Source organism: Salvelinus alpinus, chromosome 5 (assembly GCF_045679555.1).
Source record: "Salvelinus alpinus chromosome 5, SLU_Salpinus.1, whole genome shotgun sequence".
NCBI classification, from domain to species: Eukaryota; Metazoa; Chordata; class Actinopteri; order Salmoniformes; family Salmonidae; genus Salvelinus; species Salvelinus alpinus.
Genome location: NC_092090.1, coordinates 21,094,650 through 21,122,055, shown reverse-complemented (window position 1 = coordinate 21,122,055; position 27,406 = coordinate 21,094,650). Strand labels below are relative to the sequence as shown.

The following is a 27,406-nucleotide window of genomic DNA, read 5'->3' as shown; positions in this document are numbered from 1 at the left end:
ATTCAATGTGTTTTATAATGTTCACTGCATCAGGGACAGCTTACACAGACGGGTATTCAGTAAGAACCCATTACACCTCTCTGTTTGTCTGAATTGGCGGGTTTTACGCACCAGCCAAGCTTCTGGCAGAGTGCGATGGTTCTCTTTTGATTAGTGGTACGTGGGAGGAAAAGGCCTGTTGTACTGTAGCTTGTGGTCTTGTTTCAGACACAAACTAAAACAAAGATCTATAGAGAGAACCTATTCTGCACTGAGCCACTGAAAAAACACCTTTTGTGTCTTGGGCGGATCCAGCAGTCTAAGCTGCTGCCTCCAGGACCCTACTGCTGCAGCATGGGTTTAAAACGAGCAAACTAGCATGTCAGAACACCTGTTTACTGACTCTCTCTATCCAATACAACAAACATATGAGAGGAGTGGGACTGCCCTACTCCTTAAATTAAATAAATAAAACACTTTTACTGAAAACGGAAAACATCAATATAGGACATGCACTGAATTATACAAACAAATGTGGCACCAATTCTCTGAGTTGTAAAAAGTTAGGAAAAAGAGAAAGTGGAAGGGGGGCATGGTGCAGATGCTGAACCCTACTGGTGTATTCTGAGCTGTTGGGCTTAACTAAAAGACCTGCCTGTTCACTATTGTAGTTTGAAAGAGGAGCTAACCAAGTTGCAATAAGTGCTACCAACTATTCGTACAGAGGAGCTAACCGATGCACAAACTAGTGTAGTATGTACAGTATGGTTGAAGGTTGGCTTGTATACTCACGCCATCCACCGTGTCTGTGTTGACGCCCGCCTGCAGCAGCAGACTGGTCTCCCTCTCAAAGCCGTGCTGGGCCACGTAGTGGAGGGCATTCATATTCTTCTGCACAGACAACAACATAGTGGGACAGGTCACAGTTCAGACTCACTGACGTACCTCTCAGTCTCACACATTAGTTGGCACTTTGACATTATACCTGTAATGAAATGTGCTATAGAAATATGATCAATGATTATCTATCTATCCATCTCAGATTCAGTCTTAAATGTAAATGTGATAATCAGGTACCACTTTAAACTAATTACAATTTACTCAACAACGTCTTTAGAAACCCTTTCTAAGACATATTTAGATGCTTAAGAAATCATGTATTATCATCCGTGCCTGTCTCTGCAAGAGTTTTAACATCATTGTCTTGGAAGAGAATGTCCCAGTCAGAGCATAAGAAGCACCCACTTCTAGGTGTTCCTCTGTCCATACGTTTACAGCTATATGAATATATAGATGAACGCTCTATAAAGCCTTTATGAGTTATACTTCATTGAAAGTTGACCCTTACGTTTGTCAGCGCGTTGACATTACAGCAGGCCTCCAGCAGTAGTTTGACACATTCATAGTGACCTCCGTCAGAGGACAGGTGCAGAGGTGTCAGTCCGTCCTGGAGAACCAAATATCACGTCACAACAAGCCTCCATCAGCTTTACATTCTATCAACAGAATAGAGAATAATCAACCATATAAAATAGAACAAGTAGCAGTAACCCTAATTGTTATTATAGTAAAATAGAATTTGTTATTTCCTGGCAAAATAAAGGTTTAAAAGCAAAACATAAATGAATAGTAAACTTTCATCATTATCCCTATAAAGTGAAGCAGGAACCACGACAGCTAAAATGCATGGAATATAAAATATAGTTTCTGGGCTGCTTTTAACCCAACACCACACCTGACACAGTGACAATATGTTCTTTACTCACTATGTTTCTCTCGTCAATGTCCACTCCTGTCTCAACTAACTTATGCAGGACCTCTTTATGTCCATGCTTGGCTGCTAGATGGATGGCCATGTTTTCATCCTATACAATATATAAAAACACATCAAAGACATCATGTTATATTTACATGATACCATCTTAGTTACACACACACACATGAAAAGTAATGTAAACGCGTTTTCCAAAGGTGTTTAAAGTTCATGTTTACTCTCTCGCTACTGTAACACTAGCCTAATCATGCATTCACCTATGTGTGTGTGTGTGTGTGTGTGTGTGTGTGTGTGTGTGTGTGTGTGTGTGTGTGTGTGTGTGTGTGTGTGTGTGTGCGCACACATGTGTCAACGTCTGAACCTACCTTATCCTTGAGGCCGTGAGTACAGCCCATACCGATGAGGAACTCAACCACCTCTAGTTGTCCATGTTCTGCAGCCAGGTGAAACGCTGTCTTCCCAGACTGACAGTAAAACAGGGAGTGAGGGATTAACTATAAGAAGACAGTAACAGTAATGACAACATCACAGTATGACCAAATGACACTAATGACAATATGACCAAATTACAGTATGAAAGTAGTGACAGTATGGAATAACAGAGTGTCTTCTGTTCTGCCCCAAGCAGGACTCGAACTCATAACCTCCTGCACAAACACACAAGCCAACCGTTTAGCCAACAGAGCAAGGGACTAGTCTGTCACTCTGTAAGCGAGAGTTGGCTGTTGGGGGGGGGGGGTGGGGGGGGTTGACATACTAGTAAACACATCTAACATGGCACAGGATAAATAATAGGTAGCATAGTAAACCCTCAAGGTATCTGTTGTGCACAGATGGTGGTGATACTGCATTAATCAAATTCTTAAAGTAAACAAGATTTCTTTCATTGTGTCATCATCTGGGAAAGTCCTGGGTAAGGAAAGCACTCCCAGGAAAATACAACATTGCTAGGAAAGGTCTTTGAAAGAACTAGGAAAGTGCAGAAAGCGTGCTAGTAAAGAACCAGTAATGTGGTGTGGGGCAGTCACATTGTCCACCCGGTCCAGCAGTACGTCCTCTACCAGGTCCTCCATGATGAACTCCAGCACTCTGCTATGACCCCGCTGGGCGGCACAGTGCAGCAGACCCAGCCCATTCTGACAGAGACGGATACATAACATATTATAAGTCTTATTATAATACAAAAATGAATTATAAGACAGAAATGACTGAAAGCCGCCTCAAGTGGTGTGATCTGGAAAAACTTGCGCCGAACCGAGTGAGATGGAGTACATTTGTCAATGGCCTATGCTCCTCATAGGAGCCAAAGGCGTAAGTCAAGTAAGTCAGTCAATTATTAGGACATATAAATCAACTTATAGAGCATTATATTTGCAAGCTTTAAAGGCGCAATATGCAGAAACTGCTCCGCCATTGCCTGGATGCTAAAATTCTAAAATGTTGGTGAATGTTGTTTTTCAAATGAAACTCTTTATGACAATGTATCATTCTTTGAGGGTCTAATTACACCATAACACACTGGTCTGACACAACCCTGCAAAACACATTATGCTGGCTTGCAAAGTGATGTGTAAGTTTTTGAGGAATCCAGCCAGAGTAAGGATATCCAAAATTGACTGCTGGGGTAGAGAAGTTTGATTAATGAGACCTAAATCATCTAAACTGGAACAGCCATCTCAGTAACTGGTGCAATAAGTCCAACTACTAACAGATTGGGTTAGTTCAGAAAAATGTAGCATAAGATTCATCAACAAACAATTCTGAAAGGCAACCCGCAGGGAAATATGAAGATGATAGGTTTGGTTTTGAGCAAACATGAATTTAATTTTACTCAACAAGCTTGTTCAAATTCAGCCAACTTCGAGCAGTATTTGTTGAGTGATCAAACTTGAACACATGAGCTCAACTTCTTGTCCTTTTGAAGTCCACCCCTCACAGAGAACCCCTGATTAAGCAATTGGTTAAGTTGGGTTTTCTTTTGTGTGCATAGGCGTAAATACAAACAGCATATTGCTTGCCTGAATTCCACAAGCTATGACTAGTTACAATTAGACACAATTGTAACACAATAGACACAATTAAAACACTAAAAACACTAAGGAAATTGCATGATGCAGTCCTATCCACATTTCTACATCATTAAGGGTAGGATCCGTTCCATTGAATTTGGTCAATTCATGTAATTAATTGAATAACTTACTTTGTTTTCAGAGTTGAGCTTTGCTCCAGAGGCCACGAGGATCTGTAGGATGTTGAGGCGACCGAACCAGGCTGCTAGCAGCAGAGCATTCATACCAAACTGAGAAGGGACAGCATGTTGTACAAATATAATTAACACACACATCTTCTAAGTAGCTGCTGCTGTTCACTTTAACTCCCCCTGTTCTGGACCCGCAGCCAATTTGATCTCCAGGATTATGTAGCCTACATCTCTGCCTCATATATAATATATACAGGATTATGTAGCCTACATCTCTGCCTCATATATAATATATACAGGATTATGTAGCCTACATCCCTGCCTCATATATAATATATACAGGATTATGTAGCCTACATCTCTGCCTCATATATAATATATACAGGATTATGTAGCCTACATCCCTGCCTCATATATAATATATACAGGATTATGTAGCCTACATCTCTGCCTCATATATAATATATACAGGATTATGTAGCCTACATCCCTGCCTCATATATAATATATACAGGATTATGTAGCCTACATCTCTGCCTCATATATAATATATACAGGATTATGTAGCCTACATCTCTGCCTCATATATAATATATACAGGATTATGTAGCCTACATCCCTGCCTCATATATAATATATACAGCGCCTTCAGAAAGTATTTACCCCCTTGACTTATTACAAATGTTGTTGTTTTAAAGCCTGATATTCAACATGGATGAAATTGTTGCTTTTTTTCACCCATCTTAACACAATACCCCATAACGCCAAAGTGAAAACATGTTTTTAGAAAATGTTGCTAATTTATTGTTAATTAAATACAAAAAGATCAAATTAACATAAGTGTTCACACCCATGAGTCAATACATGTTAGAATCACACCTGAGCACACCTGGATTGTACAATATTTGCACATTATTATTTGAAAGATTCTTCAAGCTCTGTCAAGTTGGTTGTTGATCATTGCTACACAGCCAGTTTCAAGTCTTTCCATAGATTTTCAAGCTGATTTAAGTCAAAGCTGTAACTACAGTAGGCCACTCAGGAACATTCAATGTTGTCTTGGTAAGCAACTCCAGTGTATATTTGGCCTTGTGTTTTAGGTTATTGTCCTGCTGAAAGGGGAATTTGTCTCTCAGTGTCACGTGTGCTCCCTCTCCGGCCTCTAGGTCACCAGGCTGCTCGTTATGGCGCACACCTGTCACCATTTTATTAAAACACTCACTCCCTGAACTTGCTTCCCGACTCTCAGCGCACATCGTTACACCCAGTGACTTAGCCAGGTTTTCTTCTGGGATGTTGCCTGCGCTTAACTTCATTCTGTTTCTTTTTATTTAAAATAACTCCCCAGTCCTTGCCTATGACAAGCATACAGTGCCTTGCAAAAGTATTCATCCTCCTTGGCATTTTTCCTATTTTGTTGCATTACAACGTGTAATTTAAATAGATTTTTATTTGGATATCATGTAATGGACATTCACAAAATAGTCCAAATTGGGGAAGTGAAATTTAAAAAATAACCTGTTTCAAAAAAATACTAAAAAATTAAAAACTGAAAAGTGGTGCGTGCATATGTATTCACCCCCTTTTCTATGAAGCCCCTAAATATGATCTGGTGCAACCAATTACCTTCAGACGTCACATAATTAGTTAAATAAAGTCCACCTGTGTGCAATCTAAGTGTCACATGATCTGTCACATGATCTCAGTATATATACACCTGTTCTGAAAGGCCCCAGAGTCTGCAACACCACTAAGCAAGCGGCACCACCAAGCAAGCGGCACCATGAAGACCAAGGAGCTCTCCAAACAGGTCAGGGACAAAGTTGTGGAGAAGTATAGATCAGGGTTGGGTTATAAAAACTATCTGAAACTTTGAACATCCCACGGAGCACCATTAAATCCATTTTTTTTAAATGGAAAGAATATGGCACCACAACAAACCTGCCAAGAGAGGGCCGCCCACCAAAACTCACAGACCAGGCAAGGAGGGCATTAATCAGAGAGGCAACAAAGAGAACAAAGTTAACCCTGAAGGAGCTGCAAAGCTCCACAGCGGCGATTGGAGTATCTGTCCATAGGACCACCTTAAGCCGTGCACTCCACAGAGCTGGCTTTACGGAAGAGTGGCAAAAAAAGCCATTGCTTAAAGAAAATAAGTAAACACGTTTGGTGTTTGCCCGAAAGGCATGTGGGAGACTCCCCAAACATATGGAAGAAGGTACTCTGGTCGGATGAGACTAAAATTGAGCTTTTTGGCCATCAAGGAAAACGCTATATCTGGCGCAAACCCAACACCTCGCATCACTCTGAGATACAAAACGATATCATAACCGCCATCGATAAAAGACAGTACTGTGCAGCCATCTTCATCGACCTGGCCAAGGCTTTCGACTCTGTCACTCACTGTATTCTTATCGGTAGACTCAACAGCCTTGGTTTCTCTAATGATTGCCTCACCTGATTCACCAACTACTTCTCAGATAGAGTTCAGTGTGTCAAATCGGAGGGCCTGTTGTCCAGACCTCTGGCAGTCTCTATGGGGGTACCACCGGGTTAAATTCTCGGGCCGACTCTTTTCACTGTATATATCAATGATGTCGCTCTTGCTGCTGGTGTTTCCTTGATCCACCTCTACGCAGACGACACCATTCTGTATACATCTAGCCCTTCTTTGGACACTGTGTTAACTAACTAACCTCCAAACGAGCTTCAATGCCATACAACACTCCTTCTGTGGCCTCCAACTGCTCTTAAACGCTAGTAAAACTAAATGCATGCTCTTCAACCGATCCCTGCTCGCACCCGCCCGCCCGACTTGCGTCATTACTCTGGACGGTTCTGACTTAGAATATGTGGACAACTACAAATACCTAGGTGTCTGGCTAGACTGTAAACTCTCCTTCCAGACTCATATTAAGCATCTCCAATCCAAAATTAAATCTAGAATTGGCTTCCTTTTTCACAACAAAGCCTCTTTCACTCACACTGCCAAACATACCCTCGTAAAACTGACTATCCTACCGAACCTCGACTTCGGCGATGTAATTTACAAAATAGCCTCCAACACTCTACTCAGCAAATTGGATGCAGTGTATCACAGTGCCATCCGTTTTGTCACCAAAGCCCCATATACCACCCACCACTGCGACCTGTATGCTCTCATCGGCTGGCCATCGCTACATATTCGGCTGACCCACTGGCTCCAGGTCATCTATAAGTCTTTGCTAGGTAAAGCTCTGCCTTATCTCAGCTCACTGGTCACCATAACAACACCCACCCGTAGCACGCGCTCCAGCAGGTATATCTCATTGGTCATCCCCAAAGCCAACAACTCCTTTGGCCGCCTTTCCTTCCAGTTCTCTGCTGCCAATGACTGGAACGAATTGCAAAAATCGCTGAAGTTGGAGACTTAATAACTTCAATAACTTTAAGCATCAGCTATCTGAGCAGCTAACCGATCGCTGCAGCTGTACACAGCCCATCTGTAATAGCCCATCCAACTACCTACCTCATCCCCATATTGTTTTTATTTACTTTTTTTGCTCTTTTGCACACCAGTATTTCTACTTGCACAACATCATCTGCACATCTATCACTCCAGTGTTAATTTGCTAAATTGTAATTACTTCGATACTATGACCTATTTATTGCCTTACCTCGCACACACTGTATATAGATTTTTCTATTGTGTTATTGATTGTACTTTTGTTTATCCCATGTGTAACTCTGTGTTGTTTTTTGTCGTACTGCTTTGCTTTATCTTGGCCAGGTCGCAGTTGTAAATGAGAACTTGTTCTCAACTGGCCTACCTGGTTAAATAAAGGTTAAATAAAAAATGTTTAAATAACCATCCCCACAGTGAAGCGTAGTGTTGGCAGCATCATGCGTGGAGATGTTTTTCTATATAAGGTCCCACAGTTGACAGTGCATGTCAGAGCAAACATTTTCCATAGCGCTCCAAGACAGGATTGTGTCGAGGCACAGATCTGAGGAAGGGTACACCAAAACAATTCTGCAGCATTGAAGGTCCCCAACAACACAGTGGCCTCCATCAATCTTAAATGTAAGAAGTTTGGAACCACCAAGACTCTTCCTAGAGCTGGCCACCCAGCCAAACTGAGCAATCGGGGGAGAAGGGCCTTGGTCAGGGAGGTGACCAAGAACCCGATGGTCACTCTGACAGAGCTTCAGATTTCCTCTGTGGAGATGGGAGAACCTTCCAGAAGAGCAACTATCTCTGCAGCACTCCAACAATCTGGCCTTTACGGTAGAGTGGCCAGACGGAAGTCACTCCTCAATAGAAGGTACAAGACAGTTCGCTTAGAGTTTGCAAAAAGGCACCTAAAGGACTCTCAGACCATGAGAAACAAGATTCTCTGGTCTGATGAAAACAAGATTGAACTCTTTGACCTGAATGCCAAGCATCATGTCTGGAGGAATCATGGCACCATCCCTATGGTGAAGCATGGTGGTGGCAGCATCATGCTGTGGGGATGTTTTCAGCGGCAGGGACTGGGAGACTAGTCAGGATCAAGAGAAAGAATAACGGAGCAGAGTACAGAGAGATCCTTGATGAAAACCTGCTCTATAGCGCTCAGGACCTCAGACTGCTCAACGACCCCAAGCACATAGCCAAGACAACGCAGGAGTGGCTTCGGGCAAATCTCTGAATGTCCTTGGGTGGCCAAGCCAGAGCCCGGGCTTGAACCTAATCTAACATCTCTGGAGAGACCTGAAAATAGCTGTGTAGCGACGCTCCCCATCCAATCTGACAGATCTTGAGACGATATGCAGAGAAGAATGGGAGAAACTCCCCAAATACAGGTGAGCCAAGCTTGTAGCGTCCTACCCAGAAGTCTCGAGGCTGTAATCGCTGCCAAAGGTGCTTCAACAAAGTACTGAGTAAAGGGTCTGAATACTTATGTAAATGTGATATTTCAGTTTTTTATTTCAAAATGTATAGAAACCAGTTTTTTCTTTGTCATTACAGGCTATTTTGTGTAGATTGAAAAGTGATTAAAACAGTTGAATCCATTTTAGAATAAGGCAGTAACCTAAAAAAATGTTGAAAAAGTCAACGGGTCTGAATACTTTGTAGGTTAATTTAGAATGTAGGCTACAATCTTATCTGTCTGTTGTAATTAAGAATATTGTAATAGCACAAGCAGGACGCAGTCCACACATTGCAGTGGCAAAACACATTAAATCACCATTTAGACTGCCTGTCTGTGTCTTGCTTGTGTTTGATGAAATATTCATCATCACAGTCATTATAATGCCAGTGTCCTGAGACAAAGGGTGTTTACTGTGTGTGTGTGTGTGTGTGTGTGTGTGTGTGTGTGTGTGTGTGTGTGTGCGTGCGTGCATACGTGTGAGTGTGTGTGCATGTGCGAGCATGCACTTTTGTGTGTGTCTGTGCAGAGAACCAGACAAGAACAACTGAGTAAGGTCATTTCTAGGACCCCCCACATCTACGGTGATGAATATGAAGGTGTCTCTAACTGTTACCTCACTGTACACCCAAATGAACTGCATTACAGAGACAGACTTGTCTCATGGGCTTATAAACAAAGGTGGGATGTTATGAGCAATTTTACACACAGTTCATTAGAAAATGCAGATCATGGCTGAGTAACTGCAATAAACTTTGTCAGGCCATAGACCACAATAAAATACTGTCTGTATGAGTGTGAGTATGAGTGCGTGTTTGTGATTGTCAGTGTGTGTGTAAGCATGAGTGTGAGTGTGTATGTGAGTGTGTGTTTGTGAGTGTGAGTGTGTGTGTAAGCATGAGTGTGAGTGTGAGAGTGAGCGTCTGTGTGAGTGTGAGTGTGAGTGTGTATGTGAGTGTGTGTTTGTGAGTGTGTGTGTGAGTGTGCGTGTGTATGTGAGTGTGTGTTTGTGAGTGTGAGTGTGTATGTGAGTGTGAGTGTGTATGTGAGTGTGTTTGTGAGTGTGTGAGTGTGTTTGTGAGTGTGTTTGTGAGTGTGAGTGTGTATGTGAGTGTGTGAGTGTGAGTGTGAGCGTGTGTGTAAGTGTGAGTGTGTTTGTGAGTGTGAGTGTGTATGTGAGTGTGTGAGTGTGAGTGTGAGCGTGTGTGTAAGTGTGAGTGTGTTTGTGAGTGTAAGTGTGTATGTGAGTGTGTGAGTGTGAGTGTGTGTGTGAGCGTGTGTGTGTGTGTGAGTGTGAGTGTGAGTGTGTGTTTGTGTGTGTGTGTGTGAGTGTGAGTGTGAGTGTGTGTGTGAGCGTGTGTGTGTACCTACACTGTCCTCCACATCCACCTCATTATTATGGTCTAGTAACAGACGTAGAGCCTGCTCGTTCCCAGCCCCTGCCGCCCAGTGCAGCGCTGTACGGCCTGCCTGTGGAGAGCGAGAGAGATAGGAGGAAAAGAGAGAAAACATAATGAGAATGGTGAGAGAGGGAGAAACAACATGATAGATAGGAGAGAAACCACATGATAGAGAGAGAAACAACATGATAGAGGGAGAAACAACATGATAGAGGGAGAAACAACATGATAGAGGGAGAAACAACATGATAGAGGGAGAAACAACATGATAGAGGAGAGAAACCACATGATAGAGAGAGAAACAAGATGATAGAGAGGAGAGAAACCACATGATAGAGAGAGAAACAACATGATAGAGAGAGAAACAACATGATAGAGGGAGAAACAACATGATAGAGGGAGAAACAACATGAGAGAGGGAGAAACAACATGATAGAGGAGAGAGAGAAACCACATGATAGAGAGAGAAACAACATGATAGAGGAGAGAAACCACATGATAGAGAGAGAAACAAGATGATAGAGAGGAGAGAAACCACATGATAGAGAGAGAAACAACATGATAGAGGGAGAAACAACATGATAGAGGGAGAAACAACATGAGAGAGGGAGAAACAACATGATAGAGGAGAGAGAGAAACCACATGATAGAGAGAGAAACAACATGATAGAGGGAGAAACAACATGATAGAGGGAGAAACAACATGATAGAGGAGAGAAACAACATGATAGAGGAGAGAAACAACATGATAGAGGGAGAAACAACATGATAGAGGAGAGAAACCACATGATAGAGAGAGAAACAACATGATAGAGGAGAGAAACCACATGATAGAGAGAGAAACAAGATGATAGAGAGGAGAGAAACCACATGATAGAGAGAGAAACAACATGATAGAGGGAGAAACAACATGATAGAGGGAGAAACAACATGATAGAGGGAGAAACAACATGATAGAGGGAGAAACAACATGATAGAGGAGAGAAACAACATGATAGAGGAGAGAGAAACAACATGATAGAGAGAGAAACAACATGATAGAGGGAGAAACAACATGATAGAGGAGAGAGAGAAACAACATGATAGAGGAGAGAGAGAAACAACATGATAGAGAGAGAAACAACATGATAGAGAGAGAAACAAGATGATAGAGAGGAGAGAAACCACATGATAGAGAGAGAAACAACATGATAGAGAGAGAAACAAGATGATAGAGAGGAGAGAAACCACATGATAGAGAGAGAAACCACATGATAGAGAGAGAAACAACATGATAGAGGGAGAAACAACATGATAGAGGGAGAAACAACATGATAGAGGGAGAAACAACATGATAGAGGAGAGAAACAACATGATAGAGGAGAGAAACAACATGATAGAGGAGAGAAACAACATGATAGAGGAGAGAGAAACAACATGATAGAGGAGAGAGAGAAACAACATGATAGAGAGAGAAACAACATGATAGAGAGAGAAACAACATGATAGAGAGAGAGAGAAACAACATGATAGAGGAGAGAGAGAAACAACATGATAGAGGAGAGAAACAACATGATAGAGGAGAGAGAGAAACAACATGATAGAGAGAGAAACAACATGATAGAGAGAGAAACAACATGATAGAGGAGAGAAACAACATGATAGAGGAGAGAGAGAAACAACATGATAGAGAGGAGAGAGAAACAACATGATAGAGAGAGAAACAACATGATAGAGGAGAGAAACAACATGATAGAGGAGAGAGAGAAACAACATGATAGAGGAGAGAGAAACAACATGATAGAGGAGAGAGAGAAACAACATGATAGAGAGAGAAACAACATGATAGAGAGAGAAACAACATGATAGAGGAGAGAAACAACATGATAGAGGAGAGAGAAACAACATGATAGAGGAGAGAAACAACATGATAGAGGAGAGAGAAACAACATGATAGAGAGGAGAGAGAAACAACATGATAGAGAGAGAAACAACATGATAGAGAGGAGAGAAACAACATGATAGAGGGAGAAACAACATGATAGAGGAGAGAGAAACAACATGATAGAGGAGAGAGAGAAACAACATGATAGAGGAGAGAGAGAAACAACATGATAGAGAGGAGAGAGAAACAACATGATAGAGGAGAGAGAGAAACAACATGATAGAGAGAGAAACAACATGATAGAGAGAGAAACAACATGATAGAGAGAGAAACAACATGATAGAGGAGAGAGAGAAACAACATGATAGAGGAGAGAAACAACATGATAGAGAGAGAGAAACAACATGATAGAGAGAGAAACAACATGATAGAGAGGAGAGAAACAACATGATAGAGAGGAGAGAAACAACATGATAGAGAGGAGAGAAACAACATGATAGAGGAGAGAGAAACCACATGATAGAGAGAGAAACAAGATGATAGAGAGGAGAGAAACCACATGATAGAGAGAGAAACAACATGATAGAGAGAGAAACAACATGATAGAGAGAGAAACAACATGATAGAGAGAGAAACAACATGATAGAGAGAGAAACCACATGATAGAGAGAGAAACAACATGATAGAGGAGAGAAACAACATGATAGAGGAGAGAGAAACAACATGATAGAGGAGAAAGAGAAACAACATGATAGAGAGAGAAACAACATGATAGAGGAGAGAGAGAAACAACATGATAGAGAGAGAAACAACATGATAGAGGAGAGAGAAACAACATGATAGAGAGAGAAACAACATGATAGAGGAGAGAGAGAAACAACATGATAGAGAGGAGAGAGAAACAACATGATAGAGGAGAGAGAGAAACAACATGATAGAGGAGAGAGAGAAACAACATGATAGAGAGAGAAACAACATGATAGAGAGAGAAACAACATGATAGAGAGAGAAACAACATGATAGAGAGAGAAACAACATGATAGAGAGGAGAGAAACAACATGATAGAGAGGAGAGAAACAACATGATAGAGGAGAGAGAAACCACATGATAGAGAGAGAAACAAGATGATAGAGAGGAGAGAAACCACATGATAGAGAGAGAAACAACATGATAGAGAGAGAAACCACATGATAGAGAGAGAAACAACATGATAGAGGAGAGAAACAACATGATAGAGGAGAGAGAAACAACATGATAGAGGAGAAAGAGAAACAACATGATAGAGAGAGAAACAACATGATAGAGGAGAGAGAGAAACAACATGATAGAGAGAGAAACAACATGATAGAGGAGAGAGAAACAACATGATAGAGAGAGAAACAACATGATAGAGGAGAGAGAAACAACATGATAGAGAGAGAAACAACATGATAGAGGGAGAAACAACATGATAGAGGGAGAAACAACATGATAGAGGAGAGAGAAACAACATGATAGAGGGAGAAACAACATGATAGAGGAGAGAGAAACAACATGATAGAGAGAGAAACAACATGATAGAGAGAGAAACAACATGATAGAGGAGAGAGAAACAACATGATAGAGAGAGAAACAACATGATAGAGGGAGAAACAAGATGATAGAGGAGAGAAACAACATGATAGAGGAGAGAGAAACAACATGATAGAGGAGAGAGAGAAACAACATGATAGAGGAGAGAGAGAAACAACATGATAGAGAAACAACATGATAGAGAGAGAAACAACATGATAGAGGGAGAAACAACATGATAGAGGAGAGAAACAACATGATAGAGGAGAGAGAAACAACATGATAGAGGAGAGAAACAACATGATAGAGGAGAGAAACAACATGATAGACAGAGAGAAACAACATGATAGAGGGAGAAACAACATGATAGATGAGAGAGAAACAACATGATAGAGGAGAGAGAAACAACATGATAGAGAGAGAAACAACATGATAGAGGGAGAAACAACATGATAGAGGAGAGAAACAACATGATAGAGAGAGAAACAACATGATAGAGGAGAGAAACCACATGATAGAGGAGAGAGAAACAACATGATAGAGAGAGAAACAACATGATAGAGGAGAGAAACCACATGATAGAGGAGAGAGAAACAACATGATAGAGAGGAGAGAGAAACAACATGATAGAGGAGAGAGAAACAACATGATAGAGGAGAAAGAGAAACAACATGATAGAGAGAGAAACAACATGATAGAGGAGAGAGAAACAACATGATAGAGGAGAAAGAGAAACAACATGATAGAGAGAGAAACAACATGATAGAGGAGAGAGAGAAACAACATGATAGAGAGAGAAACAACATGATAGAGGAGAGAGAAACAACATGATAGAGAGAGAAACAACATGATAGAGGAGAGAGAAACAACATGATAGAGAGAGAAACAACATGATAGAGGGAGAAACAACATGATAGAGGGAGAAACAACATGATAGAGGAGAGAAACAACATGATAGAGGAGAGAGAAACAACATGATAGAGAAAGAGAAACAACATGATAGAGAGAGAAACAACATGATAGAGGAGAGAGAGAAACAACATGATAGAGAGAGAAACAACATGATAGAGGAGAGAGAAACAACATGATAGAGAGAGAAACAACATGATAGAGGAGAGAGAGAAACAACATGATAGAGAGGAGAGAGAAACAACATGATAGAGAGGAGAGAGAAACAACATGATAGAGGAGAGAGAGAAACAACATGATAGAGGAGAGAGAGAAACAACATGATAGAGAGAGAAACAACATGATAGAGAGAGAAACAACATGATAGAGAGAGAAACAACATGATAGAGAGAGAAACAACATGATAGAGAGAGAAACAACATGATAGAGAGGAGAGAAACAACATGATAGAGGAGAGAGAAACCACATGATAGAGAGAGAAACAAGATGATAGAGAGGAGAGAAACCACATGATAGAGAGAGAAACAACATGATAGAGAGAGAAACAACATGATAGAGAGAGAAACAACATGATAGAGAGAGAAACCACATGATAGAGAGAGAAACAACATGATAGAGGAGAGAAACAACATGATAGAGGAGAGAGAAACAACATGATAGAGGAGAAAGAGAAACAACATGATAGAGAGAGAAACAACATGATAGAGGAGAGAGAGAAACAACATGATAGAGAGAGAAACAACATGATAGAGGAGAGAGAAACAACATGATAGAGAGAGAAACAACATGATAGAGGAGAGAGAAACAACATGATAGAGAGAGAAACAACATGATAGAGGGAGAAACAACATGATAGAGGGAGAAACAACATGATAGAGGAGAGAGAAACAACATGATAGAGAGAGAAACAACATGATAGAGGGAGAAACAACATGATAGAGGAGAGAGAAACAACATGATAGAGAGAGAAACAACATGATAGAGGAGAGAGAAACAACATGATAGAGAGAGAAACAACATGATAGAGGGAGAAACAAGATGATAGAGGAGAGAAACAACATGATAGAGGAGAGAGAGAAACAACATGATAGAGAGAGAAACAACATGATAGAGGGAGAAACAACATGATAGAGGGAGAAACAACATGATAGAGGAGAGAGAAACAACATGATAGAGGAGAGAGAAACAACATGATAGAGGAGAGAGAGAAACAACATGATAGAGGAGAGAGAGAAACAACATGATAGAGAAACAACATGATAGAGAGAGAAACAACATGATAGAGGGAGAAACAACATGATAGAGGAGAGAAACAACATGATAGAGGAGAGAGAAACAACATGATAGAGGAGAGAAACAACATGATAGAGGAGAGAAACAACATGATAGAGAGAGAGAAACAACATGATAGAGGGAGAAACAACATGATAGATGAGAGAGAAACAACATGATAGAGGAGAGAGAAACAACATGATAGAGAGAGAAACAACATGATAGAGGGAGAAACAACATGATAGAGGAGAGAAACAACATGATAGAGAGAGAAACAACATGATAGAGGAGAGAAACCACATGATAGAGGAGAGAGAAACAACATGATAGAGAGAGAAACAACATGATAGAGGAGAGAAACCACATGATAGAGGAGAGAGAAACAACATGATAGAGAGGAGAGAGAAACAACATGATAGAGGAGAGAGAAACAACATGATAGAGGAGAAAGAGAAACAACATGATAGAGAGAGAAACAACATGATAGAGGAGAGAGAAACAACATGATAGAGGAGAAAGAGAAACAACATGATAGAGAGAGAAACAACATGATAGAGGAGAGAGAGAAACAACATGATAGAGAGAGAAACAACATGATAGAGGAGAGAGAAACAACATGATAGAGAGAGAAACAACATGATAGAGGAGAGAGAAACAACATGATAGAGAGAGAAACAACATGATAGAGGGAGAAACAACATGATAGAGGGAGAAACAACATGATAGAGGAGAGAGAAACAACATGATAGAGAGAGAAACAACATGATAGAGGGAGAAACAACATGATAGAGGAGAGAGAAACAACATGATAGAGGAGAGAGAAACAACATGATAGAGAGAGAAACAACATGATAGAGGGAGAAACAAGATGATAGAGGGAGAAACAAGATGATAGAGGAGAGAAACAACATGATAGAGGAGAGAGAGAAACAACATGATAGAGAGAGAAACAACATGATAGAGGGAGAAACAACATGATAGAGGGAGAAACAACATGATAGAGGAGAGAAACAACATGATAGAGGAGAGAGAAACAACATGATAGAGGAGAGAGAGAAACAACATGATAGAGGAGAGAGAGAAACAACATGATAGAGAAACAACATGATAGAGAGAGAAACAACATGATAGAGGGAGAAACAACATGATAGAGGAGAGAAACAACATGATAGAGGAGAGAGAAACAACATGATAGAGGAGAGAAACAACATGATAGAGGAGAGAAACAACATGATAGAGAGAGAGAAACAACATGATAGAGGGAGAAACAACATGATAGATGAGAGAGAAACAACATGATAGAGGAGAGAGAAACAACATGATAGAGAGAGAAACAACATGATAGAGGGAGAAACAACATGATAGAGGAGAGAAACAACATGATAGAGAGAGAAACAACATGATAGAGGAGAGAAACCACATGATAGAGGAGAGAGAAACAACATGATAGAGAGAGAAACAACATGATAGAGGAGAGAAACCACATGATAGAGGAGAGAGAAACAACATGATAGAGGAGAGAGAAACAACATGATAGAGAGAGAAACAACATGATAGAGGAGAGAAACAACATGATAGAGGAGAGAAACCACATGATAGAGGAGAGAGAAACAACATGATAGAGAGGAGAGAGAAACAACATGATAGAGAGAGAAACAACATGATAGAGGAGAGAAACCACATGATAGAGGAGAGAGAAACAACATGATAGAGAGAGAAACAACATGATAGAGAGAGAAACCACATGATAGAGGAGAGAGAAACAACATGATAGAGGGAGAAACAACATGATAGAGGAGAGAGAAACAACATGATAGAGAGAGAAACAACATGATAGAGAGAGAAACAACATGATAGAGGAGAGAGAGAAACAACATGATAGAGAAACAACATGATAGAGAGAGAAACAACATGATAGAGGGAGAAACAACATGATAGAGGAGAGAAACAACATGATAGAGTAGAGAGAAACAACATGATAGAGGAGAGAAACAACATGATAGAGGAGAGAAACAACATGATAGAGAGAGAGAAACAACATGATAGAGGGAGAAACAACATGATAGATGAGAGAGAAACAACATGATAGAGGAGAGAGAAACAACATGATAGAGAGAGAAACAACATGATAGAGGGAGAAACAACATGATAGAGGAGAGAAACAACATGATAGAGAGAGAAACAACATGATAGAGGAGAGAAACCACATGATAGAGGAGAGAGAAACAACATGATAGAGAGAGAAACAACATGATAGAGGAGAGAAACCACATGATAGAGGAGAGAGAAACAACATGATAGAGAGGAGAGAGAAACAACATGATAGAGGAGAGAGAAACAACATGATAGAGGAGAAAGAGAAACAACATGATAGAGAGAGAAACAACATGATAGAGGAGAGAGAAACAACATGATAGAGGAGAAAGAGAAACAACATGATAGAGAGAGAAACAACATGATAGAGGAGAGAGAGAAACAACATGATAGAGAGAGAAACAACATGATAGAGGAGAGAGAAACAACATGATAGAGAGAGAAACAACATGATAGAGGAGAGAGAAACAACATGATAGAGAGAGAAACAACATGATAGAGGGAGAAACAACATGATAGAGGGAGAAACAACATGATAGAGGAGAGAGAAACAACATGATAGAGAGAGAAACAACATGATAGAGGGAGAAACAACATGATAGAGGAGAGAGAAACAACATGATAGAGGAGAGAGAAACAACATGATAGAGAGAGAAACAACATGATAGAGGGAGAAACAAGATGATAGAGGGAGAAACAAGATGATAGAGGAGAGAAACAACATGATAGAGGAGAGAGAGAAACAACATGATAGAGAGAGAAACAACATGATAGAGGGAGAAACAACATGATAGAGGGAGAAACAACATGATAGAGGAGAGAAACAACATGATAGAGGAGAGAGAAACAACATGATAGAGGAGAGAGAGAAACAACATGATAGAGGAGAGAGAGAAACAACATGATAGAGAAACAACATGATAGAGAGAGAAACAACATGATAGAGGGAGAAACAACATGATAGAGGAGAGAAACAACATGATAGAGGAGAGAGAAACAACATGATAGAGGAGAGAAACAACATGATAGAGGAGAGAAACAACATGATAGAGAGAGAGAAACAACATGATAGAGGGAGAAACAACATGATAGATGAGAGAGAAACAACATGATAGAGGAGAGAGAAACAACATGATAGAGAGAGAAACAACATGATAGAGGGAGAAACAACATGATAGAGGAGAGAAACAACATGATAGAGAGAGAAACAACATGATAGAGGAGAGAAACCACATGATAGAGGAGAGAGAAACAACATGATAGAGAGAGAAACAACATGATAGAGGAGAGAAACCACATGATAGAGGAGAGAGAAACAACATGATAGAGGAGAGAGAAACAACATGATAGAGAGAGAAACAACATGATAGAGGAGAGAAACAACATGATAGAGGAGAGAAACCACATGATAGAGGAGAGAGAAACAACATGATAGAGAGGAGAGAGAAACAACATGATAGAGAGAGAAACAACATGATAGAGGAGAGAAACCACATGATAGAGGAGAGAGAAACAACATGATAGAGAGAGAAACAACATGATAGAGAGAGAAACCACATGATAGAGGAGAGAGAAACAACATGATAGAGGGAGAAACAACATGATAGAGGAGAGAGAAACAACATGATAGAGAGAGAAACAACATGATAGAGAGAGAAACAACATGATAGAGGAGAGAGAAACAACATGATAGAGAGAGAAACAACATGATAGAGGGAGAAACAACATGATAGAGGGAGAAACAAGATGATAGAGGAGAGAAACAACATGATAGAGGAGAGAGAGAAACAACATGATAGAGAGAGAAACAACATGATAGAGGGAGAAACAACATGATAGAGGGAGAAACAACATGATAGAGGAGAGAAACAACATGATAGAGGAGAGAGAAACAACATGATAGAGGAGAGAGAGAAACAACATGATAGAGGAGAGAGAGAAACAACATGATAGAGGGAGAAACAACATGATAGAGGGAGAAACAACATGATAGAGGGAGAAACAACATGATAGAGGAGAGAAACAACATGATAGAGGAGAGAGAAACAACATGATAGAGAGAGAAACAACATGATAGAGGGAGAAACAACATGATAGAGGAGAGAGAGAAACAACATGATAGAGGAGAGAGAGAAACAACATGATAGAGAGAGAAACAACATGATAGAGAGAGAAACAAGATGATAGAGAGGAGAGAAACCACATGATAGAGAGAGAAACAACATGATAGAGAGAGAAACAAGATGATAGAGAGGAGAGAAACCACATGATAGAGAGAGAAACCACATGATAGAGAGAGAAACAACATGATAGAGGGAGAAACAACATGATAGAGGGAGAAACAACATGATAGAGGGAGAAACAACATGATAGAGGAGAGAAACAACATGATAGAGGAGAGAAACAACATGATAGAGGAGAGAAACAACATGATAGAGGAGAGAGAAACAACATGATAGAGGAGAGAGAAACAACATGATAGAGGAGAGAGAGAAACAACATGATAGAGAGAGAAACAACATGATAGAGAGAGAGAGAAACAACATGATAGAGGAGAGAGAGAAACAACATGATAGAGGAGAGAAACAACATGATAGAGGAGAGAGAGAAACAACATGATAGAGAGAGAAACAACATGATAGAGAGAGAAACAACATGATAGAGGAGAGAAACAACATGATAGAGGAGAGAGAGAAACAACATGATAGAGAGGAGAGAGAAACAACATGATAGAGAGAGAAACAACATGATAGAGGAGAGAAACAACATGATAGAGGAGAGAGAGAAACAACATGATAGAGGAGAGAGAAACAACATGATAGAGGAGAGAGAGAAACAACATGATAGAGAGAGAAACAACATGATAGAGAGAGAAACAACATGATAGAGGAGAGAAACAACATGATAGAGGAGAGAGAAACAACATGATAGAGGAGAGAAACAACATGATAGAGGAGAGAGAAACAACATGATAGAGAGGAGAGAGAAACAACATGATAGAGAGAGAAACAACATGATAGAGAGGAGAGAAACAACATGATAGAGGGAGAAACAACATGATAGAGGAGAGAGAAACAACATGATAGAGGAGAGAGAAACAACATGATAGAGGAGAGAGAGAAACAACATGATAGAGAGGAGAGAGAAACAACATGATAGAGGAGAGAGAGAAACAACATGATAGAGAGAGAAACAACATGATAGAGAGAGAAACAACATGATATAGAGAGAAACAACATGATAGAGGAGAGAGAGAAACAACATGATAGAGGAGAGAAACAACATGATAGAGGAGAGAGAAACAACATGATAGAGGAGAGAAACAACATGATAGAGAGGAGAGAAACAACATGATAGAGAGGAGAGAAACAACATGATAGAGGAGAGAGAAACAACATGATAGAGAGAGAAACAAGATGATAGAGAGGAGAGAAACCACATGATAGAGAGAGAAACAACATGATAGAGAGAGAAACAACATGATAGAGAGAGAAACAACATGATAGAGAGAGAAACCACATGATAGAGAGAGAAACAACATGATAGAGGAGAGAAACAACATGATAGAGGAGAGAGAAACAACATGATAGAGGAGAAAGAGAAACAACATGATAGAGAGAGAAACAACATGATAGAGGAGAGAGAGAAACAACATGATAGAGAGAGAAACAACATGATAGAGGAGAGAGAAACAACATGATAGAGAGAGAAACAACATGATAGAGGAGAGAGAGAAACAACATGATAGAGAGGAGAGAGAAACAACATGATAGAGGAGAGAGAGAAACAACATGATAGAGGAGAGAGAGAAACAACATGATAGAGAGAGAAACAACATGATAGAGAGAGAAACAACATGATAGAGAGAGAAACAACATGATAGAGAGAGAAACAACATGATAGAGAGGAGAGAAACAACATGATAGAGAGGAGAGAAACAACATGATAGAGGAGAGAGAAACCACATGATAGAGAGAGAAACAAGATGATAGAGAGGAGAGAAACCACATGATAGAGAGAGAAACAACATGATAGAGAGAGAAACCACATGATAGAGAGAGAAACAACATGATAGAGGAGAGAAACAACATGATAGAGGAGAGAGAAACAACATGATAGAGGAGAAAGAGAAACAACATGATAGAGAGAGAAACAACATGATAGAGGAGAGAGAGAAACAACATGATAGAGAGAGAAACAACATGATAGAGGAGAGAGAAACAACATGATAGAGGGAGAAACAACATGATAGAGGAGAGAGAAACAACATGATAGAGAGAGAAACAACATGATAGAGAGAGAAACAACATGATAGAGGAGAGAGAAACAACATGATAGAGAGAGAAACAACATGATAGAGGGAGAAACAAGATGATAGAGGAGAGAAACAACATGATAGAGGAGAGAGAAACAACATGATAGAGGAGAGAGAGAAACAACATGATAGAGGAGAGAGAGAAACAACATGATAGAGAAACAACATGATAGAGAGAGAAACAACATGATAGAGGGAGAAACAACATGATAGAGGAGAGAAACAACATGATAGAGGAGAGAGAAACAACATGATAGAGGAGAGAAACAACATGATAGAGGAGAGAAACAACATGATAGACAGAGAGAAACAACATGATAGAGGGAGAAACAACATGATAGATGAGAGAGAAACAACATGATAGAGGAGAGAGAAACAACATGATAGAGAGAGAAACAACATGATAGAGGGAGAAACAACATGATAGAGGAGAGAAACAACATGATAGAGAGAGAAACAACATGATAGAGGAGAGAAACCACATGATAGAGGAGAGAGAAACAACATGATAGAGAGAGAAACAACATGATAGAGGAGAGAAACCACATGATAGAGGAGAGAGAAACAACATGATAGAGAGGAGAGAGAAACAACATGATAGAGGAGAGAGAAACAACATGATAGAGGAGAAAGAGAAACAACATGATAGAGAGAGAAACAACATGATAGAGGAGAGAGAAACAACATGATAGAGGAGAAAGAGAAACAACATGATAGAGAGAGAAACAACATGATAGAGGAGAGAGAGAAACAACATGATAGAGAGAGAAACAACATGATAGAGGAGAGAGAAACAACATGATAGAGAGAGAAACAACATGATAGAGGAGAGAGAAACAACATGATAGAGAGAGAAACAACATGATAGAGGGAGAAACAACATGATAGAGGGAGAAACAACATGATAGAGGAGAGAAACAACATGATAGAGGAGAGAGAAACAACATGATAGAGAAAGAGAAACAACATGATAGAGAGAGAAACAACATGATAGAGGAGAGAGAGAAACAACATGATAGAGAGAGAAACAACATGATAGAGGAGAGAGAAACAACATGATAGAGAGAGAAACAACATGATAGAGGAGAGAGAGAAACAACATGATAGAGAGGAGAGAGAAACAACATGATAGAGAGGAGAGAGAAACAACATGATAGAGGAGAGAGAGAAACAACATGATAGAGGAGAGAGAGAAACAACATGATAGAGAGAGAAACAACATGATAGAGAGAGAAACAACATGATAGAGAGAGAAACAACATGATAGAGAGAGAAACAACATGATAGAGAGAGAAACAACATGATAGAGAGGAGAGAAACAACATGATAGAGGAGAGAGAAACCACATGATAGAGAGAGAAACAAGATGATAGAGAGGAGAGAAACCACATGATAGAGAGAGAAACAACATGATAGAGAGAGAAACAACATGATAGAGGAGAGAAACAACATGATAGAGAGAGAAACCACATGATAGAGAGAGAAACAACATGATAGAGGAGAGAAACAACATGATAGAGGAGAGAGAAACAACATGATAGAGGAGAAAGAGAAACAACATGATAGAGAGAGAAACAACATGATAGAGGAGAGAGAGAAACAACATGATAGAGAGAGAAACAACATGATAGAGGAGAGAGAAACAACATGATAGAGAGAGAAACAACATGATAGAGGAGAGAGAAACAACATGATAGAGAGAGAAACAACATGATAGAGGGAGAAACAACATGATAGAGGGAGAAACAACATGATAGAGGAGAGAGAAACAACATGATAGAGAGAGAAACAACATGATAGAGGGAGAAACAACATGATAGAGGAGAGAGAAACAACATGATAGAGAGAGAAACAACATGATAGAGGAGAGAGAAACAACATGAGAGAGAGAAACAACATGATAGAGGGAGAAACAAGATGATAGAGGAGAGAAACAACATGATAGAGGAGAGAGAGAAACAACATGATAGAGAGAGAAACAACATGATAGAGGGAGAAACAACATGATAGAGGGAGAAACAACATGATAGAGGAGAGAGAAACAACATGATAGAGGAGAGAGAAACAACATGATAGAGGAGAGAGAGAAACAACATGATAGAGGAGAGAGAGAAACAACATGATAGAGAAACAACATGATAGAGAGAGAAACAACATGATAGAGGGAGAAACAACATGATAGAGGAGAGAAACAACATGATAGAGGAGAGAGAAACAACATGATAGAGGAGAGAAACAACATGATAGAGGAGAGAAACAACATGATAGAGAGAGAGAAACAACATGATAGAGGGAGAAACAACATGATAGATGAGAGAGAAACAACATGATAGAGGAGAGAGAAACAACATGATAGAGAGAGAAACAACATGATAGAGGGAGAAACAACATGATAGAGGAGAGAAACAACATGATAGAGAGAGAAACAACATGATAGAGGAGAGAAACCACATGATAGAGGAGAGAGAAACAACATGATAGAGAGAGAAACAACATGATAGAGGAGAGAAACCACATGATAGAGGAGAGAGAAACAACATGATAGAGAGGAGAGAGAAACAACATGATAGAGGAGAGAGAAACAACATGATAGAGGAGAAAGAGAAACAACATGATAGAGAGAGAAACAACATGATAGAGGAGAGAGAAACAACATGATAGAGGAGAAAGAGAAACAACATGATAGAGAGAGAAACAACATGATAGAGGAGAGAGAGAAACAACATGATAGAGAGAGAAACAACATGATAGAGGAGAGAGAAACAACATGATAGAGAGAGAAACAACATGATAGAGGAGAGAGAAACAACATGATAGAGAGAGAAACAACATGATAGAGGGAGAAACAACATGATAGAGGGAGAAACAACATGATAGAGGAGAGAGAAACAACATGATAGAGAGAGAAACAACATGATAGAGGGAGAAACAACATGATAGAGGAGAGAGAAACAACATGATAGAGGAGAGAGAAACAACATGATAGAGAGAGAAACAACATGATAGAGGGAGAAACAAGATGATAGAGGGAGAAACAAGATGATAGAGGAGAGAAACAACATGATAGAGGAGAGAGAGAAACAACATGATAGAGAGAGAAACAACATGATAGAGGGAGAAACAACATGATAGAGGGAGAAACAACATGATAGAGGAGAGAAACAACATGATAGAGGAGAGAGAAACAACATGATAGAGGAGAGAGAGAAACAACATGATAGAGGAGAGAGAGAAACAACATGATAGAGAAACAACATGATAGAGAGAGAAACAACATGATAGAGGGAGAAACAACATGATAGAGGAGAGAAACAACATGATAGAGGAGAGAGAAACAACATGATAGAGGAGAGAAACAACATGATAGAGGAGAGAAACAACATGATAGAGAGAGAGAAACAACATGATAGAGGGAGAAACAACATGATAGATGAGAGAGAAACAACATGATAGAGGAGAGAGAAACAACATGATAGAGAGAGAAACAACATGATAGAGGGAGAAACAACATGATAGAGGAGAGAAACAACATGATAGAGAGAGAAACAACATGATAGAGGAGAGAAACCACATGATAGAGGAGAGAGAAACAACATGATAGAGAGAGAAACAACATGATAGAGGAGAGAAACCACATGATAGAGGAGAGAGAAACAACATGATAGAGGAGAGAGAAACAACATGATAGAGAGAGAAACAACATGATAGAGGAGAGAAACAACATGATAGAGGAGAGAAACCACATGATAGAGGAGAGAGAAACAACATGATAGAGAGGAGAGAGAAACAACATGATAGAGAGAGAAACAACATGATAGAGGAGAGAAACCACATGATAGAGGAGAGAGAAACAACATGATAGAGAGAGAAACAACATGATAGAGAGAGAAACCACATGATAGAGGAGAGAGAAACAACATGATAGAGGGAGAAACAACATGATAGAGGAGAGAGAAACAACATGATAGAGAGAGAAACAACATGATAGAGAGAGAAACAACATGATAGAGGAGAGAGAAACAACATGATAGAGAGAGAAACAACATGATAGAGGGAGAAACAAGATGATAGAGGAGAGAAACAACATGATAGAGGAGAGAGAGAAACAACATGATAGAGAGAGAAACAACATGATAGAGGGAGAAACAACATGATAGAGGGAGAAACAACATGATAGAGGAGAGAAACAACATGATAGAGGAGAGAGAAACAACATGATAGAGGAGAGAGAGAAACAACATGATAGAGGAGAGAGAGAAACAACATGATAGAGAAACAACATGATAGAGAGAGAAACAACATGATAGAGGGAGAAACAACATGATAGAGGAGAGAAACAACATGATAGAGGAGAGAGAAACAACATGATAGAGGAGAGAAACAACATGATAGAGGAGAGAAACAACATGATAGACAGAGAGAAACAACATGATAGAGGGAGAAACAACATGATAGATGAGAGAGAAACAACATGATAGAGGAGAGAGAAACAACATGATAGAGAGAGAAACAACATGATAGAGGGAGAAACAACATGATAGAGGAGAGAAACAACATGATAGAGAGAGAAACAACATGATAGAGGAGAGAAACCACATGATAGAGGAGAGAGAAACAACATGATAGAGAGAGAAACAACATGATAGAGGAGAGAAACCACATGATAGAGGAGAGAGAAACAACATGATAGAGAGGAGAGAGAAACAACATGATAGAGGAGAGAGAAACAACATGATAGAGGAGAAAGAGAAACAACATGATAGAGGAGAGAGAAACAACATGATAGAGGAGAGAGAAACAACATGATAGAGGAGAAAGAGAAACAACATGATAGAGAGAGAAACAACATGATAGAGGAGAGAGAAACAACATGATAGAGAGAGAGAAACAACATGATAGAGGAGAGAAACAACATGATAGAGGAGAGAAACCACATGATAGAGGAGAGAGAAACAACATGATAGAGAGGAGAGAGAAACAACATGATAGAGAGAGAAACAACATGATAGAGGAGAGAAACCACATGATAGAGGAGAGAGAAACAACATGATAGAGAGAGAAACAACATGATAGAGAGAGAAACCACATGATAGAGGAGAGAGAAACAACATGATAGAGGGAGAAACAACATGATAGAGGAGAGAGAAACAACATG

At 39.8% G+C, this 27,406-nt stretch overlaps 1 protein-coding gene across 2 annotated transcripts in view; it reads right to left on the bottom strand.

Annotated features, from left to right (window-relative positions):
* Positions 1–27,406, bottom strand: part of ankdd1a (ankyrin repeat and death domain containing 1A) — a 51,327-nt gene that overhangs the window by 9,623 nt on the left and 14,298 nt on the right. The window contains exons 3-9 of one of the 2 annotated variants that reach the window (XM_071400892.1): positions 10,217–10,315; positions 3,954–4,052; positions 2,782–2,889; positions 2,119–2,217; positions 1,746–1,844; positions 1,328–1,426; positions 772–870 (exon numbers count right to left, since the gene is read on the bottom strand). In XM_071400892.1, coding sequence (XP_071256993.1) covers positions 772–870; positions 1,328–1,426; positions 1,746–1,844; positions 2,119–2,217; positions 2,782–2,889; positions 3,954–4,052; positions 10,217–10,315 — 702 coding nt within the window. The remainder of the gene's footprint in view (positions 1–771; positions 871–1,327; positions 1,427–1,745; positions 1,845–2,118; positions 2,218–2,781; positions 2,890–3,953; positions 4,053–10,216; positions 10,316–27,406) is intronic. The other variant, XM_071400893.1, reaches the window with a different exon arrangement.